This window comes from Bolinopsis microptera, chromosome 11 (assembly GCF_026151205.1).
Source record: "Bolinopsis microptera isolate Bmic1 chromosome 11, MBARI_Bmic_1.0, whole genome shotgun sequence".
Classification (NCBI taxonomy): Eukaryota; Metazoa; Ctenophora; class Tentaculata; order Lobata; family Bolinopsidae; genus Bolinopsis; species Bolinopsis microptera.
Window position 1 is genome coordinate 7988996 of NC_087082.1, and position 17461 is coordinate 8006456.

The 17461-nt window shown below is 39.7% G+C and overlaps 2 protein-coding genes across 2 annotated transcripts; both read right to left on the reverse strand.

Moving 5' to 3' along the window:
- Nucleotides 1-6704: 6704 nt before the first annotated feature.
- LOC134823600 (uncharacterized) lies at nucleotides 6705-7103 on the reverse strand. The gene has a single exon (XM_063835133.1). It carries the CDS (start codon nucleotides 7101-7103, stop codon nucleotides 6705-6707), a length of 399 nt encoding a protein of 132 aa, XP_063691203.1.
- Nucleotides 7104-7935: 832 nt separating this feature from the next.
- LOC134823471 (glucose-6-phosphate exchanger SLC37A4-like) lies at nucleotides 7936-10331 on the reverse strand. Its single transcript, XM_063834942.1, has 4 exons — nucleotides 10155-10331; nucleotides 9237-9321; nucleotides 8941-9060; nucleotides 7936-8826 (listed from the first exon to the last, which is right to left on the reverse strand). The coding sequence occupies exons 1-4, from the start codon at nucleotides 10326-10328 to the stop codon at nucleotides 7982-7984; spliced, it is 1224 nt and encodes a 407-aa protein (XP_063691012.1). The 5' UTR covers nucleotides 10329-10331; the 3' UTR covers nucleotides 7936-7981.
- Nucleotides 10332-17461: the final 7130 nt, after the last annotated feature.

Consider the following 17461-nt stretch of genomic DNA (forward strand, 5'->3'; position numbering starts at 1 on the left):
TACATCGCATAAGGTTTTGTCATAAGGTTTTCACTATTGTTATCAATGAAATTCCGAAAACAGTTGTCCATTGTCAGATCTAAGCTAGATTAGAGAAAAGGCAAACATTTAATTGAAGTTCCGATTAATATGGAAAATCATTTAACGAATCACTCAATTTCATCCCATTATCGAAATTTTGTGATACACTAAAACTGAGAGAACTAACTTGTAACTGTCAGGTCAATAAAAATTTAATGTGATCCGATTATTTGCTTAGATTGTCTGCTGATGCTTCGAAAATAAAACATTCTATTGCGGGGCCTATCAGGGCGTACCTTGGTCACCGGGCGGACATTATCCTGGACTAAGATGAGAAGTACGGACTCGTTAAGGGGGAAAAGTACGTACTTGTACGCAAAAGTCCGACTCAAAAGACGTACGAATCAGATAGACAGATAGACATTTTTTGTTTTTGAATTATTATCATCGGGGCCGTTGTAAAATGTAATTGTTTGCCGATGTTAAAGAAAATATACCGTTCGCGAACAAATTAAACACACAATTCTTAGGTGATTAGGCAAGTATTTAAAAGTAAAAGAAAAATTCTACAAAATTACCAGACAATTTACTTATTTAAACAGCTTGTTTCTCTTAAGGTTAAACTTTAAGTTAATCGACGATTGGAATATATGTAGAAACACAAGTTTTTGAAAACGCTCAATATTAGTCCGTAGCATGCGATTTAGAAATAAAACTCTTCCATCAATTTCTAGAAGGAGAACTTTTCAGTAGAATTGAAAAGTACGTACGATACGAGTAAATTGAAAGTCCGACTTATTCGTAATCGTACTTCTAATCTTAGATCCTGGATCCAGATACCATCTTTATCGTGGTAAAGAAATAACCCCACAAAATAGATTGTTTCAATATTCAACGCAAATTACTGGGCGGCGCTCAGCCTGTAATTCCGCCAAATTTCTATTCGGCAGAATATTATATGTTTATGAACAATGTACATTATAGGCTGGGGTCCCCAGTGCCCAGGTAACAACGCAAAATGCAAATGAAGATATATGGACGATGCCGCCACAGACGTTTTTTTAATGTCTTAGTGCCCTGGATCAATATAATACGCACTGTCACGCTGCAATTTGTTTAGCATTTAGTGATGTATTTTTAATGATTTTGCTGTTTTTGTTGATACTACAAAGAAAATTTAAAGTATCCTAACAAAAGAATTCTTGACAAAGGTGAATCTTGCAACATCCTTGACAAAGGTGAATTTTGCGACATCGTATATATTTAATTTCTATTAGTTGTAATTTTACTAAAATTTTGGAAAAGAAAGAAACAAAAAATGAAGAAGGTTGAATTGTTGAATTGAAACAAAAATTTGAATTGAAGCTAAAGTTTGAAGATTAAAAATAACTGTACTTTGCTAAAGTTGCCAAGGCTTTGAAAATGCAAAAAGAAACTTAACACAACTTTTGTTGAACAAAAGCTACTTGGCACTTGGCAGAGTACCACTGCCAAGTGAGCGCGGTTCTTCTTTATTATTTTTTAAAAGAGAGGTTGGACCAGTAAAATAATGGCACGTACCCCTATTCGAGTGTGACAACCGATGCATGATGATTGTAGTTGTACTAGTATGTAGTAAGTGCCCGGATCCCAGTCTTACTGGGTGGCGCTGAGATTGCAGTCTGTCATTCCGCCGAATCTCTTTATGTTTATCATGAACATTTCATTTATCATGAACATTTCATTTATCATGAACATTATAGCCTGGGCTTTCACCTAATGTGCTTTCGCACCACTGCGCACTGCGGACGCGCGCTACTGCAAGCGCAATTAGGGCTCTGGATAGAGCAAATTATGAACATAAATAGAATACTAATATGTAATAGCTTGGGTATTGGGGTCCCCAGGTAAGTTATGTAACTATTTGAATTTCATGCGTATCAAATTGGATTGCGTTCTGTCGAGATTTTATATAAGCGCGTACGATATCACATTCAATTATAAACCATTAATATGACTATTATATGTATGAGCCCATTATTTATTTATAAATATAATGTATAAACGGGAAACTTTTTGAGCGAAAATGTTTTTCCAGCCTTACATCAAAAATTTGTACAATTATTGCGATGATTATATTTATATTTATAAGACGAGTGTGAATACATTTACTACATAATTCAATTTCAAGTAGGTTAGTGTTGTGAAATGGAAACATCGGTCGTGCTTTGGGCTTTGACAGCACTCGGGGAAATTTGCGCGGCGCAGTCGTTGTGTTGTGTATGCTTATAATTATGGCAAATAACTTTGCGGAGGTAGTGTCATCACGTGTGTTTATATCCCTGGGGTGATAGATTATAAGATTATTGAGGATATTCGATCCTGTGATATCTTGATTTGAGATAATTTCTTACTAATCTTTACAGTTTACTTCGATCAATCATTGATCAATATCCCGTTTACTTTGTTCTGCCGCAACCGGCAACCGTGAGAGTCCGTAAATTCTACACAAGGCTACTAAATAATATGCACTAGAACTTGGAAGCAAGATCACACTCTTTCATAAATATAATGTGACTTCCACCTATTGCATTTGTTTTGGTTCAGTGGTGAGCCAAAGTTGCCGAATATTACATGAGGGTATGTTATCCGACCAAAACATGTTCCACATGCTTCTTGTGTTTAGATTTAAATTTTCTCGATCGATATCGACTTTTAAGTTCAAGTTGTTTCTAATAGTAACAAAAGGGAGTAATACCTATCGGTAACACGACATCTGTCCGACAGCACTATTTTCGTGTGTTTGGAGTGATATCTCAAATTTGGCACATAGAAATTTATCCAAACTTGCACAAATTATTTGTCTTAAAACTATCTTACTATCTCGAAAGTTTCAAGAAAATCGTATCGTTGGATCTCCAGATATATGCTTAGGAACCACTAAAAACCACCGAATTGGATATATTTTTTGTGTTTAAGGTAATATCTTAAACTTGGCACATAGAAACTCGCTCAAACTTACACAGATTATTCGTCCTATAACCACCATACTTTATGGAAAGTTTTAAGAAAATCGTACGGTAGGATCCGACATAATCTATTGTCTAAATAAACTATTTTCTGAGTCGGACAGATGCAATGTCGCCCAATCATATCTATCAGCTGCTTTTGATTCCACCGAAAAATTTTGTTCCTAGCTATAACCGAATTTATCGCTGGTCAAATAAAATGTCAACGCTGGTCAAATAAAAGTTCAACGCTTGTCAGTAATACTAATTGTTTGCCTCACGTTGTACTGTGGGCCCGCCACGCGGCTTTCGCCACGGTACAAATGAAATGACGATGAGGATCACGACGTGAGACAAGTAATTGTATTATCATACTCATTGTGTGTATTGCAATTGTGCGACCGTTTATCAATCGCCCGTACTGAAAATCGTTCTTATAGTTATACAGTTTTTGAGCAATCACCCTAAAAAAGGGATTGCCCGGACAAAATTTGAAGATAGGCCTTTCTTAGATGATCAAGTGGAGAGCACTCGCTGTTATTTAGGCGACTTATTAGTTATTGGTTAATGTTAATAAGCGGGCATAGTTTTAAATGTATTATGTTTCCTAAATGCTTATTATCAAACGCCAGTACACAGTATTCAATTTACCATGCAAAACTAAGTAAAATCTGATCTGTTAATCTGTTTTACCGCTAGTATAATGACTCAATGCTATGCATAAAAGGGGCATTTGAAATGGCCGAGATATGACTTACGTAATAATATGTTAACGACCCCATATAAACTAAAGTTTAAGTAGTGACAATGACTATTTTAACATACTTCCGACTTATGACCTTCATGTAATTTGTTTGCTCTCAGGATTAGGAGATGTCTGTAAATCCGGGAGCTGGATATCATGTACCAACAGACCAAGCGAGGTCACTGGCAATTCAGGACCCGAATTGGAGATATAGGTATTTGCAGGAAAGACCTCAGTATGGTTCGTCTTCAAGCGAAGCCCAACCACTTGCCATGAACAACTTTAGCTGGTTAACCAAAGTGGTTAATCCTGAGATTTATCATGGACCAGTTCAAAACGAGTGCAAAGAAAATGACAAAAACACCTTCAATCTAGAATCGCTATCAGTATCACAAGAAGAAAAAGATAATGGGGCGGCGAGTGCTGTACTGAAGGAACTGCATGCGAATAAATATTCAAACTATTCTCACGAAGAGTTGGAAACCATTAGGAGGCTTGATACCTTCCTGAATTTGTCACTGGACAAAACTTGGGACGCAAGTTGGAATGTTCAGCATCAGGTTCATCGCCCTTTTCAAAGTGTGACACTGACAGCACCAGTGGCAGTATCAACTGTTAAAAATTACCAGTACAATCCAAAGTCTGCAGTCACTAGGGTCAGAGGTTGCCTGGCATGGGATGGATATTTACCGCCGAGGGCAGAAGGTATACCACTCGAGTATAGTAAAAAAGTGTTCCTAGGAGGAGTTCCATGGGATATATCTGAACAGCACCTTGAGCTTATTTTCAGCCGATATGGAGATTTCAAGGTCGAGTGGCCAAATAATTTTAATTCTAAAAGGAACACAACTAAAAGCTTCCTTTATCTAATTTTTGAGAGCCTGTCGTCAATAGCTGGGTTGTTGGCGGATTGTTCTAAAGAACAACACGGCGGATCAGTGACCTATAATTATGAATTCACAAAAAATAGCATTTCATCCAAGCCTTTCCAAGTTATTCCTTGGATTGTGTCCGACAATATAGCCGTTTACAAACAACAAACAAGATTGAACAACAAACTGACTGTGTTTGTTGGTGCTTTGCATGGTCGTTTGTATGCTCAAGCCCTTGGTCGTATATTCGAGGAGCTCTTTCATGATGTGGCGTATGTGCAGATTGATACAGATCGCTACAAATATCCCATAGGTTCTGGAAGAGTAACTTTTAGTTCAGTTGAATCCTACAGAAAGGCTGTGGAAGAAAATTTTTTGACGATCATAGCACCGAAATTTTCTAAACGCATTCAAATTGAACCATACATCGAGGATGAACCATGTGGAAAATGCAAAGTGATTTCGGCTCCAAACTTTTGTAAGAGCCGATTGTGTTTCGACTACTTTTGTGACAACTGCTGGGGTTGGCACCACTCCATTGAAGGGTTAAAGAATCATGTCCCAGTTAAACGAAACAGAAAGATCGAGAGGTTCTAAAAAGCAAAATCATTTCAGATTGCATTACCGCTAGCGATACGAAATATCATCTTGAATAATCATTATCATTCATATTCATAAACAGTAAACACTAAACACCCATGTAAATACATAAATGTTTATCTTTTTCATGCTAATATTCAATGACTACATATTTATATTACATTCTAGCATACTGCAATCGTACGATTTATATTAATTATTGATATATTTCATATAAGAATCATTATTAGTATTACCAGAAGCATATTACAACATTGGCGTTCGACTTCATGCTTCAAGCTAGAACAGTGAGTCCAATTTGTTTGTTTCGCGTTCAGAGTGGCCCAGAATAAAAGATATTTCCTTTCATTCTGGGCCACTCTGAAGAATATTAAGTTGACAATTTCTGATTGTCATGATTGCCAATATTTTACTTGCAAATTTATATCAAACCGTATCAAATAACCTTTTACTAAAACTGAGTTTTATAAGCGTTTCCGATATCTTTTCATGCTAGGCTACCCTGAATATCTGTATACAGAGATTTAACTTAGCTCAAAATTATAACTGTTGTTTCTACTATGTTAGTATATATAAAAACTTTCCCGAAATGAAGTTGAAAAACTTTATCGATAATCTATTTTGGTCATAATCGGTGTTCGATCTTTAGTATCATATTCTTGCATTAGTTTTAATGATTTATTTTCGAAAGCATATGTTTCCAGTCCTTACCTATTGCTTAAGTAAATTTCTGGGATAGTTGGATCAAACACTGCTGAGTATTATAAGTTTTATCTTAATAGTGGTGTTATTAAACTTCAATTTATTATTATTATATGCAAAAATATTTCTGTAAGGTGTTTTGCCTCAAAGTAAAATATTTAAATAATCAACTATTCATTTAATTTTTGATCAAATGTAATTACCAATCTATCTTAACATATTATCATAATATAATCACCCCATGTTTCCCTTTTTAACGGATTCAAATGGCGCGACTTATCAATACAACTATATCTCCACAAACAGCAGCAACTGCAGACACCCAGTAGATGAATCCATAAATTTGGAACATGGAGACATCGAAGTATTGGCTGTATTTGAGTGCTGGGAAATGAATATTCTCAGTGCTCAGAATGGTTCAAAATTGGTCGGAAAGAGTTAATATTGGTCATAAGACCAATCAAACCAAGTTTGGGAATCATATGTCTAAAACCGATGTAAGGGTTTTTCCAATTTCGTTCCAACAAACCTATTCAATTTGGCGACAAATTTTGTATTATATTTTGTAAACTCATCCAGCAGAGTCTAATCAGAATTATGTACATTGTACAATTAGCACACGTACCTGACTTCTCTCCAAGAGCGAGCAGAAATTATTTTGAGTGCTGGGTATTTTGAAAACAAAGATAACATTTGATTATTAAACAAAAGAGTTAAATTCTAAGATTATTATTGTTGCATATTATAGTCAAAATACCGTATAATATAAAAACCATATCAAATGGTGAAAGGGTTGGTTGTGGGAGGTGGGTTGCTCGTGAACGAGTTGGTTGAGGGAGGTGGGTTGCTGGTATAGGGGTTGGTTGATGGAGGTGGGTTGCTGGTATAGGGGTTGGTTGAGGGAGGTGGGTTGCTGGTTAACGGGTTGGTTGAGGGAGGTGGGTTGCTGGTGAACGGGTTGGTTGAGGGAGGTGGGTTGCTGGTAAAGGGGTTGGTTGAGGGAGGTGGGTTACTGGTGAATGAATTGGAACTCTTCTTGGCATCGTCGTTGGACCTGGTGAACGAGTTGGTTGAGGGAGGTGGGTTGCTGGTGAACGAGTTGGTTGAGGGAGGTGGGTTGCTGGTGGAGAATATTAATTTCCGTTCATTTCCGTTCATTCCATGAACCTGGATCATTTTGTGCGCCTTTCGATGGCCCCTAGACATAGCTTGCGACTATATCCATCATTTACAATTATTTTTGGCACCATTCATGGCTTATTAGGGCAAACAAATGCCCCAATAAGGGCAAGAAATAGTTCTATAAATGGGCAATGGGGTTGCCCCCCCCCCCCCCCCCCCCCCCCCCCAATTGTTTCAGTTTTTATGAACGGCCTGTAATCACGTGGGTCTCATGCCTAAATCACGTGGATCAATTTAGATTACAAACAATGGCACAAAATGGGGTCCCCAGGTAACACAAAATGTGTACCCGCTGGCATAAATTACATATTCAACCATTTTTGTACGGATCGACTTTTATTTCTTAATTAAATTGCAATAGACTGGCAAATACGCGCTCATATTTCAATTTTCTAGACGCGCCGCTTACGTAAAACAAAATTGTATATTGTGACTGCCCCATTTTCAACTATGGAGAAACACAACCAACTGCCGACGGTGTCTTCAGACATCAGTGTCAAATGACAAATACCACCATGTATATCACTGATAAGAGTTGACTGTAGTCACTGCAGTTAAAACAGGAAATGAGACCGCTTAATTTCCTGATCCATGGCGTCTCCTACAATATTATCATCAAAGTTATTTTATGCCTATGCTGCATAAAATAACTTTGATGATAATATTGTAGGAGACGCCATGGATCAGGAAATTAAGCGGTCTCATTTCCTGTTTTAACTGCAGTGACTACAGTCAACTCTTATCAGTGATATACATGGTGGTATTTGTCATTTGACACTGATGTATAGGCTATGCATACAAATTACAGCATCTAAAAAGACCTTTTATTTGAAGAAAATTAAAATAGCTTAAACATCTCTTCCAGCTAATAATTAATCATCTTTCTTTTTATATTTTCCCTCAACAAACGTCAGCAAGCATATGCACACAAATGCCACAGGTGCAACATAAGCAACTATCCAAAAGCCATCTGATATAGCATGTTTTTCGTAGAATCCAGCGAGAGGAGATCCTGCAAAGAAGCCACCAAGTTGAGAGCAGACACCCATAACAGCGTTCAGAGTTCCAGAATGTTCTTTGGAAACGTATTCTCTAGTCAGCAGTCCGTATATGGCCATCGTTCCGTAGAGCCCAAAACCACATCCGATAGCACATGTCTTACACAGTAGAGTTGAGGGTGGTACACATTGCAATGTTGTTATTGAAACGCAGAATATTCCAGTACAGAGCACACCTGAATATGATCTAGGACTACCCTTCGTTTTAAAATTTCTTGCCACGAAGTCCGCAAAAAAGCCGCTAGCAGTAGCGCCACAAAACCCGCCAATCTCAAACAAACTGACGATAAATCCAGCAGTTAAGGTGTCCGTGTCCAACTTCTCAATAAACAGAATCTGCCCCCACGTAGATATAGCTATCAGACTAAACGTCAGGATCATAAAAGAAAAACAAATAGCAAACATGAACTTGTTGACCAGCATGTCCCATTTCCACGGCGACACCTTATCAGAGGTTGAGCTGCTAGTTTCTGTACAATTATTAGTTCCCTTATGTCTAGGGAGAGCAGCAAATAAAACAACTCCGATAATCACATCCACAAATCCAATGATAGTAAAGGATAAGTTCCAAGAAGTGTGATAAACCAGGAAGTGGGTTAGCGGGGGGGACACTGTAGATCCTGCGTTCATGCTGCTTGAAATCAGCGACCATATTCTCCCTTAAAAATAACAGTGTATAGATAAAAATAGATGATTTGATACGTAATTTTAGAAGTAAACGTATCTTAGCAAGTCAAAGTAAGTAGAAAACCAGTGCAATCGTTAAAAAATACCTCGCTTATGTTGAGGAAAGTGAGAGACTATGAGGTTGCCAATAGGGGGCCAGCAGGCTCCGCTACATAACCCGTTCAGACCCCACAGAGCCCACATGTATTGTGGTGCCTCCAACACTCCTATTATATTATATATTAGTGATCTATATTAGTATCTAATTAGCAGGGGCGGGTGTGGGGGAGGGGGGCATTAGCATTTAACAAACTGGTTTAGTGTATTGGTTACACCTGAGCCAACTTCAAACCTCATCTAGACAGAACTATATATGACAGAATATTTGCAAATAAATACGAACCCGCTAATATGTTGATAAACCCAACAGTAGTAATACCAATACTCAGTACCAGTCGTGGTGACGCCCAGTTACAAATCAAATTGCTCTGAAATAAACAACCGAGTGAAGGTGTGGACAAAGCAATATATATATACACATGAATATAATAAGCGTTAGATTCAACACGAAAATGAAACGAAACGAAACACAGTACCTACTACCCCGCTTCTATGCGACAAAGATATTGAATACAATATAACTAAATAATTTAAACAATACGGTGCCCATGTCTAAGCGACTCTCATCGAAAAAAAAACAGCTAATCCTTATTCATTAGTCCAATGATGGGTATAACAGTCGATAAAATCGAGGGTTATTAGTGTTTGTGGGCAGTTGGTTTGAAGTTAAATACATGTATGATAGATGTCGATTCCCGTGGGGAGGTGATACATATTTGTTGACGTTTTAGGTGGCGCCTCTATTCAGCAGGTTGAAGAGGTGATACATATTTGTTTACTTTTGAGTGGCGCCTCTGCTCAGCAGGTTAAGGATGTGATGCAAATTTTGTATTATAGAACGCTTGTAACACTTGTAAGTTCTCCTTCTTGTTACCCCCCTGTGAAGGTCCCGAATTATTTAACCTGCTCAAAAGTAAACAAATATGTATCACCACTTCAAACTGCTGAATAGAGGCGCCACCTAAAACGTAATCAAATATGTATCAACTCCCCACGGGAATCGACATCTATTGAAAGGACATATTATTATAAAACTTATCGTTTTATTTATTTATCAGAAATTACTTTAAATCTTACGAGGGTTACGCTCCATTTGACCCACTGTTCTACCGATTACGGGTAATCCAAATTAAATATTTTTCAATCTTTAAAAAAATTGTTCAATAAAAAACATATGAAAGGGAAATAGTTAAGAACTGACCGATAACTTGCTGATAAGATAGCAGGCAGTAAAGGAGCTCTGAGAAGCACCCAAATCACTTTTAGTAAATCCAAACTGCAGCAGGTGAGGTGCGATAAAGATAATATTCTTCCTGGAGATGTAGGAGAGAAAATAAGTGCTGTATAGCAGAGCAAACAGGGCTGCTTCGTTCATATCTAACCTAATTGAAAAGTCATGATCAACTGATATGAAGTAATAGTGTAACAAAAATAGTGTAACCATGACAACACAGTTACCATGACAACACAGTTACCATGACAACACGGTAACACAAATAGGTGATAACGAGGTCCGGCGTGAAATATAAAATAATATAATACTATAATAATAAAACAAATAAATAATCGTTGCTAGTGTTCCTACTTCCTAAATGTAGAATTAGTTATCCACACTTAACTAAGTACAATCGACCATGTGGTTATATTTATTTCTGGTAGATCTAGTCGTTTCCCTTCAGCTATTCTCCTTTTTCCGTGGTAAATGAGGAGTTAGATATAAGGTAAGAAGTTTATATAACTAAGATATAAGGTTAAAAGGGCCACTAATTACCCGCTCATATATCATACTTGTCTGACCTGAGTTCAACCTACAGATAATGTAAGATATTTTGTGCGAGTTTACACCAGGAGGAAAAAGTCACGTGATCAGGAACTAGTTGCCACGTGATCATCAAATCCCTGCCGCACAACTTTGCCTTGTGCTGCACAAGTTGTGCAGTAAAACAACAATGACACGGAAACTACCGGGAACTAGCGGCTTATTTGGAAAAGTGGAGCAAGTAACCAATGTGGTGGCTACTTGCTGCTGCCACAGTATCCGGGTAAACGCATACTATATAGCTTTAGTTTCGTTAGTGTACCACGCCTATAATTATGACTGTTGTTGTATCTTTAGGACGCAGCTATATATACATACGGATAGTGGCCCTAGCAGGACGGAACTGTCCCGTTACGGCGACTTTTCTCGCCAAACTGGCCCATAATACATTTCTCTCACTACTGAGACAGTTAAGACCACCGTTTAATTTGTTTTGGTTGCTGTGGAATGTGGATGATAATCCACTCGACTTTTAAAAATCTCTTTGATGCATTTTAATTAATATAACGAGGAACATTAGATAACCATTGCAATTTATCCTTAAATAAGCGCAATATAATTGTTATCATCAGAAATTATTTCTTGTACCGTATTTTCCTGCTATCGGCGACATAAAATACCGTGACACCGTTTTATCGTTTCAATTACTGGAGTTTGTTAGGGCAGACTCCAGTTACTTATATGAAGTAGTGTATAATATAGAGTATACACTACCAACACCACCACAGCTTAAATACCAACTATCTCGATTAATTAAGTAATTAATTAATTAAGTAATTAATTGACACCCTCAATAGCTGAATAGATAACATGAAGCTGCTTATCACCGCCCTGCTGATCTCCGTAGCGTACTCCCTCAAATGTAGCACATGTATCTCATCTACTCTTACTGATGAGGCTAATGCTGGTATCGTAAAAACTTTCGGTAAGTGAGATCTTCAGATCACACAATTTGGGCAACAGTTTTAACGTTTTGAAAATGATTGTAGTTTCGGTTCTGAAAAAGAGTTTATTCCGGCAACCGCGAAAATTTTCCAGTTCCGGCGGTTGGTGCGAAATTCAATTTTTCTGAGATTCAATGATTGATGTCTAGTATAGGTGCCTTGTCTATCAGTAATTACTAGTATCCATATTGATTAGTGTGTTCGATGTTAACATGTTATTGAAATAAAGTAATTAAGCTTTAATTGAACGATTCATAAAATTAATTTCAGATTTGAAGGCGTGTGATGCTTCTGGCACTAGCAAATCTTGCAGCACAGATGAAGATGCATGTTTCGCATCCACCCTCAAGTAAGGCACACTAAGGTGTATTCATTAAAAATAAACAAATTGGTATTCATGAATACCAACTAACAATTGGTAATTTAATACATCTCCGGTTGTTAGGATGATAGAGGGGGTCAGTCTTATTAGTCTAATCCAGGGTTTGCGCCTCCACAGGTACACATACGGCGAGGACAAGACAGCAGGTACATACGTCTCTATGGGGTGTGGTAAAAAGGACAAGTCACCAGTTAACTGGAACTGTGCAGAGTTGAAAATTTCATTAGGCCCAACCAAACAGTCTGAAATGACCTTGGGAGATTGTGAGTAAAATATATTATATACATATATATTAATAAGGTGGGAACTATATAAAACATGGTTTATTGGTTGCTGCCCTGATGTAATAATAAGGATAATCTGCTATTTTACTGTACATTTTAAAATAATATAGCTTGTCTATAATTAGTAGAGGCTCACAATGTGTTCCATAACCCCACTACCTAGTACCTACTAACCCTCAATTTCAGGTGCGGATAGTTACTGTGAGAAAGATAACTGCAACTCCAGCAGTTCCTTGTTGTTTTCCTTTTCTCTGCTTTTTGTAGCTATCATTTACCACCTTTAGAGGAGCACTTTCTCTTTTGCAGTTTATAATTTAGATCTTTTCATGAAGGGGTTTTCTTAAATGTAGAATTATGCTGAAGCAAAATGTAATATCAGACGATTATCATTGATTTTTACATGAACTGTGATTAAATTGTGTCATATTAATCAAAGTATCTTTAAGAATGTGTTATCATTGGTTCAATTGAATAAAATAATAAATAAATTATGAAGGGAATTGTATGTAACATTCAACTGCGCAAACATTGATAACGTCGGACTATATGATCCCTAGGAACACCAGAAAAGGTCTCCGGTGGGGCCGAGGGGGGCTTCTCCGGCACAATTTAATTGTGAACAGTCTGTAGAGCGATTTAAAGTTTGGTATCTGGAATCGCGATGTTCCCGAACTTATCTTAATTCAAATTTAAAGTTGGAAACTCCATAGGGGGTGAAAATTTTGTACATCAATGTACAATGTAAATATATTGTATTACAATTACATATAATATGTTTTACACGATTACATAATGGGGGGGGGGGGGCCAAGTGGATATTTGTAGATATTTGTAGATTAATGTAGAATGGATAATCCACGAAAAAAGTGGATGACATTCTACAAATATCTACATTTATCTCCAAAAATTCAGTAGAATTTCTGGGCATTAACTTCAATTTCATCACGTTTTATATATGCTAAGTGCTTTAATGATATTATCTGACTACTTGCACAGTTCTTCTATGTTTATTTGAGTGTATTTACATGGAGATTATGGTCCATAAACACTATCATATAGAGAAAAGCAATGATCTAAAAGGGTGGAACTATCTAATTTAATGTTGAATATTATGGGGGGGGGGGGGGGGGGGGGGACGAAAGTTCTGATCTCTACCGGTGCTGTCAGTCTGAACTTCCAACCATGCCATCCGCCTGACTAGGGAGAGATAAAAGAGGTACTGTTAAATATGGCAAAATAAAATTGTCAAGGTGGAATGAGGAGGAGGAGGTGGAAGAGGAGGCTAGGAGGACTGTGGAGAAGGAGGGGACTGAGGAGAAGGAAGAGGAGAACTGAGGAGGAGGACTGAGGAGAAGGAGGAAGAGGAAGAGGATGAGGACTGAGAAGGAAGAGGAGGAGGAGGATGAGGACTGGGGAGAAGGAGGAGGACTAAGGAGGAATATTGAGGAGGATGAGGATCACTGTTCGGCTTAGGGCGAGGCCGAGGGGTACTTTTTTAGCTTAATAGCCGAGGCCGAGGAGTGCCATCTTAGTTAAGACCGAGGCCGAGGGAAGCCGTGGGGTGCTTTTTTGACCGAGGCAGAGGTCTATCCTAGTATATGCCCTTTGAATAAACGCCATCATGTAATTAGGAAAAAAATTGGGAATACTGTTTTCAGAAATGAGAAATGAGAATGTGTCGTACATATAAGGACTGAGGATGACTGAGGAGGAGGAGGACTGAGGAAAAAGAGGACTGAGAAAGAGGTGGAGGAGGTTGAGGAGGACTGAGGAAGAGGAGGACGGAAGAGGACTGAGGAGGAAAAACACTCAAGAGGATCAGTAGGACTGAAAAGGAGAGAACTGAGGAGGAAAAGAGGAGGAGAATGACTGGGGAGGAAGAGTTAGGAGGGAGACTGAGGAGGAAGAATCAGGAGGGGGGCTGAGGAGGAAGTGTTAGGAGGAGGGGGACTGAGGAGGAAGATTAAGGAGGAGGTGGACTGAGGAGGAAGTTAGGAAGAGGAGGACTGAGGAGGAAGAGTTAGGAGGATCAGGAGGGGGACTGAGGAGAAGGACTTAGGAGAAGGAGGACTGAGGAGGAGGATGAGGGGAAGGAGGAGGAGAAGGAAGAGTACGGGAGAAGGAAGCATCTAAATTTTATTTCCGTAACAGTTTTTGTCCGTTTATGTCCGTTTTTGTCCATTTTTGTCCGCTTGCAGATGGGGAGACGGAGGACTGAGAAGAAACTGTACAAGCGAGGACTGAGGAGAACTGAGGAGGAAAAGGATAACTGAGGAGGAGGACTGAGGAAGAAGAGGACTGAAGGTGAGGTGGAGGGGGAGGAGGTTGAGGAGGACTGAGGAAGAGGAGGAGGGAGGAGGAAAAATACTCAGGAGGATCAGTAGGACTGAGAAGGAGAGGACTGAGGAGGAGGAGGACTGAGGAGAAGGAGAATGACTGAGAAGAAGGAGGACTGAGGAGGGGACTGAGGAGGAGGACTTAGGAGGAGGTGGAGGACTGAGGAGGATGATGGGGGAAGGAGGAGGAGTGGAGAAGGAGGAGGAGGAAGCATCTAAATGTTATTTCCGTGAGAGTTTTTGTCCGTTTGTATCCGTTTATGTCCGTTTTTGTCCGCTTTCTGAGGAAGAGGATGCGGATGAGGAGACGGAGGACTGAGAAGGAACTGTACATGCGATGACTGAGGAGGACTGAGGAGGAGGAGTTTGAGGAGGACTGAGGAGGAGGGAAGGAGGTTGAGGAGGACTGTGAAGAGAAGGACTGAGGAGGAAGAGTTAGGAGGAGGACTGAGGAGGAAGAGTAAGGAGGAGGGGGAATGAGGAGGAAGAGTTAGGAGGAGGGGGACCGAGGAGGAAGAGTTAGGAGGAGGGAGACTGAGGAGGAAGAGTTAGGAGGAGGGGGACTGAGGAGGAAGACTTAGGAGGAGGAGGCCTGTAAAAATGTCCGCTTTCTGAGGAGGAGGATACTCAGGATGCGGATGGGGAGACGGAGGACTGAGAAGGAACTGTACAATGTACATGCGATGACTGAGGAGGACTGAGGAGGGAAGGATGACTGAGGAAGAGGAGGACTGAGGAAGAGGATGACTGAGGATAAGGTGGAGGAGGTTGAGGAGGACGGAGGACGAGGAGGACTGAGGAAGAGGAGGTCTGAGGAGGATGATAAGGAGGAGGATGTCAGGATGAGGAAGAGGATGAGTAGGAACACTGAGAAGGATGAGAAGGAGGATGAACCATCTAAATGTCATTTTCGTAACAGTTTTTGTTCACTCCGGACTGCGGAGGAGGATGATTGAAGATGAGGAGGAGGAGGTTGAGGAGGACTGAGAAGGAGAAGGACTGAGGAGGAGAAGGACTGAGGAGGAGGAGGAGGTGTAGGAGGACTGAGGAGGAGGAGGAGGAGGAGGAGGAGGAGGTGGAGGAGGAGGAGGAGGAGGAGGAGGAGGAGGAGGAGGAGGAGGAGGAGGAGGAGGAGGAGGAGGAGGAGGAGGAGGAGGAGGAGGAGGAGGAGGAGGAGGATAAGGAGGTGGAAGACTTGGGAGGAGGAGGAGGAGGAGGAGGAGAAGGAGCAGTGTGGTTGACTATTTCGTAATCACCTCATGGGCAAGAGATCATTGCTTTGTGAAATTAGTATGAATTTATCTTGAGCCGTCCTGCAGGACATGCAAACTTTGCTGGAGTATAGTTTTGCGAAACAAACTTAACCCGTTACCCGACCCTTGGAAATCATGACATTTGAACTCCCTCAGCTTCGCTTTCTTGATCGAATGCTGATGCTAAAATCCCCCCCCCCCCCCCCCTCCTGAGGAAGAGGAGGTCTGAGGAGGATGATAAGGAGGAGGATGTCAGCATGAGGAAGAGGATGAGTAGGAACACTGAGAAGGATGAGAAGGAGGATGAACCATCTAAATGTTATTTTTGTAACAGTTTTTGTTCGCTCCGAACAAATCATGAACATTTGAACTCTCTCAGCTCCGCTTTCTTGATCGAATGCTGATGCTAAAATCCCCAAAATTAGTTTTTCCCCCGTTCAGCAACAGAGTTTCTGCCGATCTTTAAATGTCGATCGTTCCTAAGAGGGTTGTGCTGACCTCAGTTGCTGCCTCCGAATCTGCTTCCTCCGATTCTAACATATTATAAATATCATCAGTGCAAGTGGGACAGTCCACTTCATCATTCTCACACTCAGTCAACTCTGCAGGGTCATTTATATCCTCCTCTCATTCAATCGGATGATGTTTTCATCTTCAAATATTTGCAGGAAATGTAACTTGAACTTCTTACCATCGTCCACGACAGCCTTGGTACCTCGTTCCGTGGCTTTCTTCAAGCTATCTATTTTGATGTCACTTGAACTCAAATCGTGGACCTCCTTCGTATCATTCTTCCATGTCTCGTGTGGTAGTGGAACTTCTTCCCTGAAAATACAGCGTCCACGGGAATGGGCATAGGCTGTCATGTCATCTGCAAGAGCGAGCTCTGAGCGAAGATTTCTTTTCTCGCAGCCGTATGCTAAAGTTATGGCATCGAGATTTGTGCGGCGACCAGCAAAGATACCAGTTCGAATCCAAGCAAATAGTTGTTCATTAGCATCAGATCCTAGTAGGTATGTTGTTACTTTTGCAGAAAAAGGAGATTGAGAATGAGTCCATCGCAAGTACATTTCAGATCTTTAAACGTCTGCCAAGTTATAAACTGACAACTATCAGTTATATTAGATTTCCAGAGAACAAAAAAAGACTTGCAGTACCAAGCCTTTTCTACTCTCTGCTCTGGACTAAAATCCTTGTCTAAGAAAACCTCAGCTAGAAAATGGATACTCTTCAGAAAAAGTCCTGTGGCTGAATATCCTTCTCTCAAAAAATACTAGTATAAGCAGGACAGATCCTGAACAAGTGAAGGATCTTGACGGTCAGTCAGATTCAAAGCACTGAGAGAAGTATAGGCAAGCATATAGGGGTTGTCTTTGATGAAATTATAGATGAGTGGTTACATCAAATATGGAACCTAATTCAGGTATTTAATGACATGTATGATTACTGGAAGCTTTCTGGAATCCAATAGATAAAACATGTAATGGATA